The 13,606-nt window shown below is 45.5% G+C and overlaps 1 protein-coding gene across 2 annotated transcripts in view; it reads right to left on the minus strand.

Annotated features, from left to right (window-relative positions):
* Nucleotides 1–13,606, minus strand: part of MAPKAP1 (MAPK associated protein 1) — a 79,464-nt gene that overhangs the window by 20,185 nt on the left and 45,673 nt on the right. The window contains exon 8 of one of the 2 annotated variants that reach the window (XM_033077754.1): nt 955–1,062. The exons of the other annotated variant lie outside the window; for it this stretch is intronic. Within the exon in view, the coding sequence (XP_032933645.1) occupies nt 955–1,062 (108 nt within the window). The remainder of the gene's footprint in view (nt 1–954; nt 1,063–13,606) is intronic. 2 annotated transcript variants of the gene reach the window in all.

A 13,606-nucleotide genomic window follows, 5' to 3' on the forward strand; every position in this document is an offset into this window, starting at 1 on the left:
GAGGGCAGCAGAGCTGTGAGTGCTGATCCAGCCCTGGGAGCTCGTGCTGCTGGGTGTCCCCTCCTGTTCCCTGCACCCAGGGCTGCTCTGGGGATGCTCTGTGCCATTCTGGGACAAGACAGCAGCTGTGCCAAAAAGCACCAATTGAAAAGTTTAATCTTTGCACAGAAAGAACAAACTCCTCCACCACTGGAGCAGGCTCTGCTGTGGCTGTGTGCAGCGCTCGTGGCCGAGGGCAGGACTGGGACTGGTTTTACTCATTGGTACAAGCAACATTTTTACACAAAATGGAAAGAACACCAAACCTGAGAGCGTGGCTGTTGCAAAGAATGAAGAATGGACCAAAATGCCATGGGGAACAAACACAAATTAATGTTAAGTGTCTTTTTTTTAAGGTTTCATATTGTTTCATATTGTTAAAGAAATAAATCAGGAAATAAATATTACAATCATCAAAACAGTAATAGAATAGAAATATTTGAGCAGAGCTGGAGAGAAGATTATTTGTCTGGCACTTCAAAAATCATCAAACTGCTCTAGTTATTTCTGCATGGTTAATTTCCATGAATTGTATTAGCAAACCCCAGTGCCTCTGACAGCCACACTGACATGGCACAACACCCTGCAGACCAAGCCCTCGACTCACTGAGCAATGTCTGCCACACAGACAGGTTCATATTTCGTGTTTTTCAGGGCTGGTCATAACTTTACAGAGCAGAGTTTAACAGCAAAAGATTAATCATGAAGTGATAAACAGGATGCAGACTATTTACTAAAGGTATGAAATCCATCATTTCCCTCTGGAATATTGTTTTGGCACCATGCAGAAGTGCCTCAGGACAGAGAGTCTCGTCAAAATGTACTTGCCCAGACAGTACAGCTTGTGTTCCAAAATACATAACTTATGTGAGTTTAAGCAGTTTACAAGAGCAAAAGTGAAAAGGGGAAACATACTGTTCTCCCGGACAAGGCAGAATTCCAAAGTGCTCTGGCTCTCCAAGGTACAGTCTAAATCTACTGGGACATTAGGTTCACTCTGCTTCTCCAGCCGATACTGAGGACCTGAAACATAAAGTAACTTGTAAAATCATCTGTTTTCTAACAAAGTGATGGCTTAGCACATCAACTAACACGAGGTTTCTCGCAGCCCGGAGCACAGCAGGTGGGTGCTGATGTCTTGGAGCCCTTTGCCAAAGGAAGGAGCTGGAGGAAGCTGTGGGAGGAAACAAAACATTCCCATTGTCCTGAGCCGTCCCAGGCACGACCTGACAAACCCCTGCCCAACATCCCACGCTGTTCCTCCACCAGGTGAGGCTGCACCAAGCCCCTGTGCTGAGCCCAGCCCAGCCTGGCACAGCAAACACCCGTTCACAGCTTGCTGTGCAGCCAGGGGCATCTTCTGGGCATCACTCCTGAGTGAAGAGCCCCTGTGTGCTCCTGCTGCCCATCCCTCCTGCCTGCACAGAGCACTGGGAATACCTGGGAGGGAAATCAGACCTTCCTTAGGAACTGCAGCACACTGCTGCTGACTGGAATGAATTATTTTCACATTTTAACAGTAGATCTTGAAGGTTCGGGTGCCAACTTCTTTCTTCCCCAGTCAAATCCCCAAAATAAGGACAATACCACTTATAAAGCTGTTTCACAACTACAGAAAACATATTAAAAATTGTTTTTACAAAAACTAGGTCATTAAAAAAAATCTTTTAGTTGAATGAATCCTCAAACTACATGCCTTAACTGGAACAAAACCAGGACACTCTGATCCAATCCCAGGTGAAGCCCCACGAGGCAGCTCCAGCCCTGCTGTCCTGACAGTGCTGGGGTATAATCCAGTAAAACAACCTGAACAGATACCTGAAAAATCTAAAATGATTCAAAGCCCCTTTAACCAGGTCTCAAAGCAGCAAAAAACCTAGAACTGAAATAACAAAATCTATTCCTTCTTTACCAGTACTTAAAAGATTTCTGACTGTTTGCCGACTTCGAATTACGAGCACATACGATGAAATATTTAAAATATATAAAAAAATTAAGTCTTTCAGCCTCAGATGGCATGCCTAAGGAACGGAATTTGTTAGCCAATTAGTTTTAAATTTACTACAGCAGAATTTCAATTACAGCTCCTCATTCCATGCCACGTGAGGCACTCGCTGCTCGGCCCGGGCGCGTTCCCTCCCCGATGGACCATTATGGACACTCCTAATTCCCAGTGCCACCCACAGCAGATGCAGAGCCAGGCTTTTTAGGGGACACAGGAGGAGCCCCAGCAGCTCCCACCCTGCCCAGCATGAGGAGCTGCCAAAGCATCAGCAGTGAAACCACGCAGCACAAAGAGAGGCGACCAGACCCAGCACCACCACTGCTCCTCTCCCGGCTACTGGAAATGTGATTAACAATTTAAATTTAAAATAAATTAGATAAACAGAGGCCTGCTTGTTAGGCAGAAGCAAAATATACTGAATTAAAACAAATCTCAAAGCAGTAAATCAATTTGGATTTAAAATCTGCTGTAGGTTTAAGAACAGGACCAGCGGCAGCAAAACCCAATGGCTTTGTCTGTTCATCCCAAGCAGCTCCCAGAGATTCCCAAGCTGCATCCAAGGGAACTGCTGGCTCCACATCTGTGCTGTTGGTACCCAGTCCCAAACCCTGACACCATGGAAGGGCTAAATGCAGGCAGGGCTCACCCTCCCTCTGCGTGGATCCACCCCAAAGAACATCAGAAGGAGCCCCCAGGCTGCTGAGCCCTGGTCAGGGATCACACCCCTCAACACCCTGCAGTGCCACAGCATCATTTTTATCTGCAGCAGCTTGAGAACCCCATGATCAGGTAAATTGTTTCACCCAGTTTGTGTCAAGCCTGTATTAACTCTGCTAATAAAGCAGGGAAATAGAGCTGCAGAGCAGGAACCAGGCCAACCTGCCTTATGGATAACTCCTTAAAAGCAGAAAATACGGAGAAATTTATAAAAAAATGTAAATACTGAGAAATTTATTAAAAAATGCAAATGGATTTTCAGACAGTATCTACTCTTCAATTATGCTTTAAATATCTGTCCACATTTACATGACCTCTGCTTCCCAACAGATGAAGAACGCCAGGCTGAGTCTGTGGAGGAGTTTTACTATCAGGCTTCTCTCACAAGTTCAAATGATGTCACTGTAGTAGGAATATTGGATAATTTAATGGTCTCCTAATGGAATCCTGCTCTGTGAATTTCAACAAATTTTCAAGTGGCAATACCAAAGATGGATTTTATGGATTTCTGTAATCTCATGCAAATGCTCAATGCAGTAGTAAAATAAACCTTTAAAATGCTGGCATGGGCAGCCCTGGCCTGTGTCCCAAGCCAAGCTTTCCTGCTGAAGGGCTCCACACCCCTCCTGTGGCTGAGCCTCCACCACACACAAAAATCCCTGTCCAGCCACTCCCAGCGTGGATTCTGGGCACAGACACCCACTTGGCCATTTCAAGACACCCCTTCAGAGACAGGAATGTTCATGAGGAACTAAAAACAAGGAAACATACCCCAGGAGCTGCCCTGTGAGCACACCAAGGTGCCTGGGCAGAATCCCACCCTGTAATCAAATTAAGGGACCCCTTTCAGAAGGGAATGGCCACTGCATACCAACAAACCAATTCTGTTGCCATTTCAGCTGCAAAGCTTTCAGAAAGGGCTTTTGAAAGCACGACCCATCAGTTCTAATTTTTAAAACTTATCCTTTCAGTCAAGACTAGAAAAAGGCCCATTCCAACTTTTATCTCCACTACAAAGTGCTGTTATCTTGGGCTGTTGTCAGGAGCTCTCTCTCTCTTTTCTGCTGACAAGCAGAGACTAGAGAGATAAGATTGGGAACGAATCTCACTTCTCTGAGTAAATAAATAATCAATACTCATCTAAATGTAAATGAGAAAGTATCCCCCTCTGATAACAGGGCTCTTATCAAACAGCCAATTTTCTGCAGACATTTGGCCTCAACCAAATCACCATCATTCAGCCCCAGCCTAATGGCTAAAAATCGTAACTAAATTGAACCGATCACCAGAGATCAACTAAGTTCAGCCATGGCTACTACGGGTTCAAATGTTTGGAATGCAATTTTTCCCCCATTAACTTTCAATAGCAATGAAGAATGCCACGGTCAGGGGTGAATCTGCACAATAAACAATACTAACACTGCAACGGGGAACCAGGCTTTAAACAAAACCCCAACCAAGCCCCTCTCCATCTCCAAACTAGCTACTAGGGTGAAATAACAATTACAGAAAGAATATTTAATGTTTGTGGAGTTGTCAAACCTAAACAAAAAAGACCAGTATCAACAAAAAATCCCCAAATTGTTGAAAAGTGAGGCTATATTTTATAGCATTAGTCTCTGCAACAAAACACATCCCCGTGTCTGTACATCCCTCTCTTCACCTTCAAGAGCTCCCATAATTCTCACCAACACCCCAGTTCCTCCTGTGCTATATCAGCTGTTCCTGTTCCCTTTATAGTCCATGCATTTGTCCAAAACACTTCTGAATTTCCCATTTTCATGACATTTACCTCCTGAATTTATTACACTGCGTGAGGAACAGCATTCCTTTTGTTCCAATGAGCCATTTCCACCCCAGTGTTTGGGGCGAGCAGCTCCTGGCTCTGAAGTACCAGGCTAAACCTTCCCAATTCACTGTCCCCACCACTGCACTGCAGACACCTCTCAAACCCAGTTCACCTTTTCCACACCACAAAAGCCCTTTCCTCCTCAGCATCTGCTCCTCATTTCACGTGCCTGAAATTCCCACACTCATCCCTTTCTGCATCTCTCCACTTCTCTTTTTTGAGACAAAAATACAGCAATTAAGACGTGGGTACGTTGGGATTTATGGACTCAGTTCCTGATGTTCCATTTGTCTTTCTGCCTGCTCCTGCATGGAGCTGAAGTGTTCAGAGAAGTACCCGTGATGATGCTGGATACTTTTCCTGACTGATGGAAGGTAATTAGAGCCCATCATTGTACACATATAGTTACAGTCGCTTTTCACCATGTATATTATTTTGTGCTCATTGACACTGAATTCCCTCTCTCTTTTATTGTCCTGTCACTCAGCACTGTGGATACCTCTGCAGTGCTTCACAGACAGCTTTTATTTGCACTATTCTTACCTCTTTTGTATCAACAGCACATTTTGTCACATCAGCATTCACATCCTTTCCGTGCCCCACATTAACGAACAATGCAGGTTCCACCAGTTCCACTGGAGCTCCACCAGTAACCTAGTTACTAATCACCCAGGGCCATTATTCCTATTCTTTGTTTCCTGTCTTTTAATCAATTATTAATCCATGTGAGGATCCTCCTTCTCATCCTGTGACAGCTTAATTGCTTTATGAGCCTTTGTCAAATCTTTTTTGGGGATCTGAGCAAGCCATGGGAAGCCCACCATCCCATCCAGGTGGTCCCTGGCTCCCTCACAGCCTGCCCTGCCAAACCCCTGTGTCCTGCACTTCTCTTTGCTGGGGGGTTTCACAGTTTTCCTGGTGAGAAAGCCCAGGCAGACCCGTCTATCCTTGAACTCCTTCCACAAACCCCTGGTGTGAGCACCACGTTAAAGGTGTTAAAGGTGAGCATCTCCTGCCCTGCAGCACACCTTGGGCACTCTGCCTGCTCACAGGGCTCTGCAGCAATCACAGAATGGCTCAGGGCAGAGGGGAACCTCCCCAGACCCTTCCCCTGACATGGCAGGGACACCTCCCACTGTCCCAGGCTGCTCCAAGCCCCATCCAGCCCGGCCCTGGGCACTGCCAGGGATCCAGGGGCAGCCACAGCTGCTCTGGGCAAAGGAAATAACAAAGGAAAAGAAAAAATAACAAAGAACACAAGAAGGAAAAAAATAAAAATGTGGACAGTTAGGCAGCCACAGCCCAACAGCCACGGTGACAGATGCTGGGCAGGAGGGAACAAGCAAAAGGGAACTGAGCCCTGTCCACAGGCAGAAGGCAGCAGAGCAGTCAAAAAATCCCTGTTGATAAACACTTAACACTGATGTCTGTGGGACTTTCCATTTCAAGTCCCTCCTTTCACAAGGATTTGTGATTTATTGCTTTGCTGCTCCATCCCTGGGCTTTGAAAGCGCGATTCTGCTCGAGTTTAAACTATATTTATATTTATTTTTTTGTTATCGCTTTTTTATTATTGCTATAGAAAATATTTGCTGGAAATATGTTGCAGCTATTACAAGGTCATAAAAAAGAGGAGATTTATGTATTTCTATCATTTCAAATAGTCTGTCAGAAAGTATCAGTCGTGCTAAGTGTAAGACTGCTGGATTCCAGTGCTCCCTCTGCCAGCACATGGGCAGCAGATGGAGGAATTAAAATAGCTCAGTGTGGAGGCTCCTTGGGTGCTGGCTGGGAGGAGGGAAATCGAGGCAGCTCCTCGTCCCCCTGGGCAGGCCTGGGGGATCCCTGGCTCCCCAGGGATGCTGGACACAGCCCCTGGGCCAGGGGTGAGCACTGGAGCAGAAACAAAAAGGGCAGAGGGAGGAGCAGGATCAATGCAGGGCACAGAAAGTGGAGCAGGGAGAGGGCTCAGCCCTCCTTCTGCAGGAGCTTTCTCAGAACATGACAGAAGGGGCAGGATTCCATTGTGTGCTTGGCAATGACAATAAAACAACAGAAAATATGTAAACAGTGTGAGAGGAACTGGCTGCAGAGCAGAATGTTTACATCTCCAATCCTGCTGCTGCGAGGACGTCTTAAATCTGTTTATCCGCGAAAAATCCCCAAAGCCCCTCAACACCTCTGAAGTGGAATAAAGATTTTATCATTACAAATGCAAATACTGGTTAATAAATAAAGATATTTAAATAGTGAAAACAAACTTTTAACATTACTCACAAGCATGAGAGGATTTTTTTAGCCCAATCTGTTTTTCCTTAACTTGCACTGTTGTGACATTGCCGAATTTTACACACAGTTATCTGCCGCTCTCCACAGAAATACAGATGGTTTTTGTAGAAATAAACAGTCATTTATATGAAACAATTGTAAAATAGTTTATGGAAACCAGTGGTGTAATGCATTCAAATAAATGCCAGGCCTGGTTGATGGAGAGCCAAGGTGTTAAATCACACTGCTCAGGAATTCAGCTGTGGGAAACAGATAGTAAATCCAGAGTGACAGAATTTCCAGTGATGGCAAAGGTTTCTGACATCTAGTCCAGTACACAAAAACTACAGCAGTTCAAACCTATTTTACTTAACACTACCTTGACAGCCAGTGAAATTAAAGAATTTAGTCAAAAGGCCCTTAAAAAGAAACAAACACTTCATTTCTGGATTGCTTTTCTGGGGAACACAAACGTGCAGCACGGCCAGCAGCAACCTGGGCTGTGCACAGCATCAGCAGAAGGGTTTTACTCCGTTGCTACCTTCCTGCATTAGCAACATGCAGCTCTAAATAAAGCTGAGACAAAACCATCGTGTTTGATCTATAATGTAAAGCACCTACAGCAGAAAGCCAATACACAGATTTTATTTTAAACTCACAGCTCTGGGAGGTGCCCCGTTCTCAGTGCCTGGAATTGTCCCCAGGGGGCCGTGCTGGGGCCAGCCCAGATGGACATTCCTGAGTGACCAGCACCAGGCTCTCCCACTGCCTGGGCTGCCAAGTGACAAAGGTGCTTCTCCCTGGCTGGGAAGACACCAGTGATTGTTCTGCAGTTTGGGGCAGCACAACCACGCCTTCATGGAAACAGGGCAGGGAGGAGCTGGTCCCATGAAGGTACCAGGGACCAGCACAGCCTCTGCTCATCAGAGAGGGTGCAACAAACACAAAAATCTGTCACCCAGACCCTGAGCTGCACAGTTTAAAATGTCACATAAATTACAGCATTATTACCAATGCAGAAGAGCCAATAACCACATTAATTCAATACCAAGAGAGCCAAAACAAACCCCATTCAATATTTCACTTTTGTTTTGGAGGCTGGGCATGAAAAATTCTTCTCACCCATCCAGGCTGATACCCAGCCCAAGGCACAGGGCTAACTAGCCACTGCTGTTCTGACAACTCACAAACTTTATTCTCAACAAGCTGTTCCACAAACACCAGCATCCCTGTCCCTGTCCCCGGGCTCTGCTCAGCATCAACAGGCTGGGCAGAGAGAAAGGACGTGTGGAATAAATCATAAATCATCCCTGCTGCAGAGCAGAGCCCAGGCTGGAGGCAGGAGGAAATAATTCCCAGCAGTTCCATCGCCCCTCTCTGCCCTGCTCACCCACCCTGCTGTGGGGAATACCCTAAAAACCTGCAGTGAGCCCTTTTCCCCTTCCAGGACTGGGAGCAGTGAGGGGAGCCAAGCCCAGCCCTGGGAATGGGGCACAGGCTGGGGACAGGGACAGTGCAGGGACAGGGGCTGCTCCCAACTCTGCACACACTGGGTTGTGTTCCTCTCTCTGTCATTCACATCCCACTCCAGGGATCAGGATCACTGAGGTGTTTCCAGGTATTTCCATTCCTAACCGGGCAGCAGGCTCTGCAGGGGTGCTGTAATGATCCCAAACAAAGCACTCAGAGCCAGAGCAACTCACAACTACATTAAGCTGAAAGGCACGAGTGTGAACACAAGGAAACACAAATTAATTGGCTTTTCACTGTCACAGATGCTGGGGCTTCCATCCCAGAAAGAGTCAGAGCAAACATATGCATCGCCTACTCGAACATATTTACTTTTAAATTTAAACTCCTCAGTTACCATCATTCCATGACAGTATCAAACTTTAACGACAGTTTATTCTAATTGTAGTTCATCTGTTAGAAGTGCTTTAATCACAGGGTTGTGGCTTTACATAGTTTATCTTTTTAATTCTCCTTTTCTAAATGTATGAATAAATACATATATGTGCTATCAAAATACACACACACACCTCCCTTTACAGACATTTTTTTGTCCTGCTCTCCCACCAACAGGGTAGGATGAGGAAGGAAAATCCCAGCAAGGCTCACAGCTCTTCTAGCAGCTGTTCTAGAACATTTAAGTCATGAAATTTGACATTCAATGTGGTGCTGACACTGACAGGTCAGAAACGGAATTTTCAAACACAACTCAGATCTCTCCTCCCCAGCTGCTCCTCGACCAGGGATCAGCCCCAAGCAGAACTCTTCATCTGGGAGTCTCCAGGTTCTGAGGGGTAACCTAAACTTTGTGGGAACAAATCTAAAACATGGGAATAATCAGCCACCACAAAACCTGGGTCTGTAACAGACTGTGCTCCAGGTACAGGGGATGAACAGGCTCTTTTCCCTGGTCTTGGCAGCTGCAATTCCTCTGATTCTGGAGTGGAGACTAAAATACGAGAGACTTTTAAGTCCTACGCCTGTTTCTTGAATCTTTTCTTATTATTCAGCTTCCTGTGGCAGTGAAATAATACACTTAAACAGACCAGGAAGATTATTTTAAACTATTTTTGGTCACTTTACACATTTTAAAGAATGCAAAAAGCACTGGTTGACAGCTGTTAGGGACTTGAATGTTATTGCAAAGCAGCTGTTTTCATTTATTGAAAAAGTATTAATCTTTCTCCAAACTCACAGAACACTGAGCTAATAACTCTCCCTCTAACCTACGGAAAATACAGGTCACGTCTGTGCAATGTTGGCAGAAGGTTTTGTTTATAACAATTAAACTTGTAGAGCATTTTGTTCTTAAAAGGATTGAGCCTTTCTGGTCGGGGGATGTTTGCAGTCGGAGGCAGCTATTAAATAATCATCAGTAGCATGTTCACCCTGCAAAGAATTTCTACTTGAAATCAGACAAGATTAATCAGAGGAGACTTCTCTGCTCACTAGAAATTTCAGATGAAGAGAGGCTGACACGGACCAGGAACAGGCAGGATTATTCCAACATTTCAGCATTTAATGTTGTTTAGTTTTGTCTCTCATCTCCTCCTAAGAACATTCGGTTTTTATATACTGACATCAACGCTTAATTTGTTTGAAAACAAAGCCTCTGCACACATTCTCTCTGCATTGTTATTTACTTTACATTAGTATTTATAGTCCATTCAGTGGAGCTCTGGAGGAGAAGGCAACTGGCATCCCAGGGAATGTGTTTGTTGAAGAGCAGCGGGAATGAGACAGCTCACAGGCAGGGAGATAACTTCCAAGTGTACATACAGTTCCTGCACATATTTAATTTGAGAATCACCATGGCATCAAGATACATGAAGTATCAAGGATGAAGTCACCATCTTTCCTATGTTCTTAAAATCGTAATCCATGCAAACATATTTTATAGGGAATATTGGGAGCAGGCTTTGGTGCAGATATAAAAAGCCTGATAAGATCTCCTTGCCTGCTGCTGTTCAGCCCCAGCCTCAGCTGAGCTCTGGGATCACAGCATGGGCTGTGCCTGCCTTGGTCCCACTGGGGCTCCCTAAAAAAGCAGGATTTAAAGGGCACATCTACCACAACCCAGATTTCTTAATGTTAATGGGGTAACACATGAGTATTGGTGAAAGTAAGACCAGCAGAAACACACACCAGACTGACTGAGCAGGAAAATAATTTCCCAGTAAAGCAAATCAAGTTCTGGGGGTAATGGTGTTTTACAGCTCTGCAACATGATCTGTATAACCCACAAAACTTCCTCTGCCAAGCCCCAGGGTGGGATTTTCAAGCATGCCTAACAGCTACCTGCTCCAGAAGTTAATGTTAGGGCTGTTACTGATCTCTGGGGAGCAGAATTATCCCAAGTACTAAAACACCCAAATCTCACCTTCTAAAACAGCTTTTCAGGACTCGGTTATTAGAGCTGTTCAAAATCCAGACAGCACAGTATCTGACATTTTTACTGATAAATTCAAGGAGAACAGGAAGTTCTTATGCTCCCAATCTCCAGCATGTGAGTTCTTTTCTGCAGATCTGCCACACTGCAGAGAGATTTTATATTTACACCATCAGCTGCTGAAGTGCTCAAAGAAAGGAGCTGTAGGCATGGCAGGATTATACAAAGCAATCCCTAAAGTAGCTCTGGACACCAGGGATGTCCAAGGGTTGTTATCCCAGTGCCTGGGCAGTGCCAAGTCAGGTCCCTGCGGCACTGATGGAGCTTCCAGCTCTCCCCCCTGTGGCTGGGGCATCACCCCATCCTCGGGCTCCTTCTCTCCCAGCTGGGCCATTCCCAGAGAACCCTCCTGCATGAGCAATGCCCCTGAGCCCCCTCAAGGTGGTCCACCCTGGATTAGACCAGCCTCCCCCAGAAGCTCACCCCACAAGTGCAGTGTTTTATTTCCAGCCCTCCCATAAAACATGCCTGTGCAACACACGCTGCTGAGCATGCAATAGGTTAAACAAATTGATGATAAAGTACTCGACTTCGTTAGTTTTCATTACCATAAGAAAACATCAATTACATTTTCTATTTTATGAGTGTACACAGGGGAATCCATTACAGTAAGCGAGAGGTTCTACGACTCTTTCTGCTGCTCCTTTCCTCAGCAAAAAGAACAGTTTGTTTTCAAAGGCAGTGACACCAGCCCAGAGGAAGGGAAGGCACACCGGCGTATCTGCATAGACAGCTCCTATCCTGATTTATCCAGCCTGGCTCCAACTAATTAAACATCTGCCTCAACGGTTTCCTCTGCAGATTTATCTTCTCCAGTCTGCAGCACTGACTGGTTGTTAGAGGCTTTTCCCCACCTCGCAGCCGTTCCCACGCGCTCGCCCCGGTTGGTTTTGGGCACGTGGCAGGAGATGATCCAGCACTGCCATCAACCCCCCGTGGGTGCCTGTGCTGGCTCAGGTCACCAGGTCCCACAGTCCTGCTGCAGGACAACCACGTCCTCCAGGAAAGCACTCGGGGCCAGGGCTCTCTCAGCTACAGCACATCCCATCATCTCACCACCTGTGCTTCCCCTCCACTGGCTCCAATATTATTATTTAAAGATGGCCAGAGTTCATATGTCAAAAGCCTTGAGACACTAAGAAAGAAGAATTGCAAGGAAGGTGAAATAGTTTGAACAGTTTGCAATAATTTTATCTAAATAGAGCTTTGGCACAGTCAGAATATTGCTTCTGTTTTTTTCAGGCCTCTTTCTGTGAAGCAAAGGTTGCAGCCCACCTCTGTCTCCTCCTGACCAGTATTTTGCTGCAACAAATAACGGCTGAACAGAGTATTTAGAGAAAATTAGCCTAGTGTTTTAGCCCTGATAGTGCTGAACAAACCCTTCCCAATTGTAGCACAGGAATTCCTCAAATTTTCCTCACCAAATTAGCAAACCCAGGTTTGCATTTTCTTACCAATTTAGGACCAGTCTGAAAAACGTCCTGTAAGTCAGTGGTGAAAACATGAGAAAGCAACTGCTTCCAACAGGACTTGAAAACAGCATAAGCTGCAATGTAATAAATTCATCTGTCCTGAAAAGGCAGATCTGGAGGCCACTGAAGACAGGCAGAAAAGCTCACGGGCATTTCAGTTTCATTAAACTATTCCAAAAATTTTAAACAAACACCTTCAGTCTATTTTTGGTAACGACTTTTTAAAAATCAGAACCAATCAGCTTTAAATGAAACATTGCTGAATGAGGAGAAATGCTTCTCCTAAATCATGCCTTATCTTTTATTCAGAACTTGGAGATCCTAATCCACTGGTTAATAATGACCTGAAGCTCCGTGGCCCTGGCCTGTGCTGTGCAAATGCTCTGATCTGCAATTCCATTTATCCTGCATCTCCCAGCCACAGCGAGGCACATCCCCTCCAATGACAAGGGCTCTGGGGGTAGGTGAGGAATGATGGCAGAGCCTTTTCCTGCTCCTGCTCCGGTCTCTCTGTGCCCATGCTGAGCTCTCCCTGCCCTCACAGCATTCCCAGCCCGTGGCAGATGGGGACTGGCACAGCCTGGCTGGACCCAGAGGGTCCCTCTGAGCACACAGCTACAAATGCTGCTGCTTTAAAGATGACAGCAGGACCTTCCTAAACCCTCCCACCCCACTAAAGCCTGATAATCCACATTTTGGGAGAGGGATGTAATTGGGAATAAGGAAAGGTTTGGATAAGCTAAGTTAATGTTAATAAAAATTTCTGATACACCCCTATATACCCTGTTCCTGCAAAGGGCTCTGAGCAGGAGGGCTGAGGCAGCAGAAGTCAATGCATTAGCTGGAGGAACGAATGCCAGGTCCATTCCTTTTCTAAACTACTGAGAAAAAGTAACAAAGTCAAAGCAGAATCAAATTTTAAATGGACAAAGAATAAAACATCTGTTACACGAAGGGGGGAAGCAGTTTAAAGACTGAGCTAAGTGAATCCTTTAGCAACCTCCCTTCAGGGAAGGGAAATCTGACCCCAGGAAATAAATAAAAGTCACCCAAAAAGTGAACAAAAGAGGTGCTTGAAAAAACCCCGACACCATTCATCGCCGCTAACGACTTGTTCATTATGAGTGATGATGGATAAAGACTTCTCACGCTGAGATGAAATCAAGATTTATATGCATTGTTTCCTCTCCCAACTTGTGGGAAGATCATCATCATTTAATTCCATCTCTGCGGCCAGCGATGGGCATCCAGAGGGCTGGCTATCACACGGCGCAGTCAGCTGGCAAGGGCCGGCCGTG

This window comes from Catharus ustulatus, chromosome 21 (genome assembly GCF_009819885.2).
Source record: "Catharus ustulatus isolate bCatUst1 chromosome 21, bCatUst1.pri.v2, whole genome shotgun sequence".
Lineage (NCBI taxonomy): Eukaryota > Metazoa > Chordata > Aves > Passeriformes > Turdidae > Catharus > Catharus ustulatus.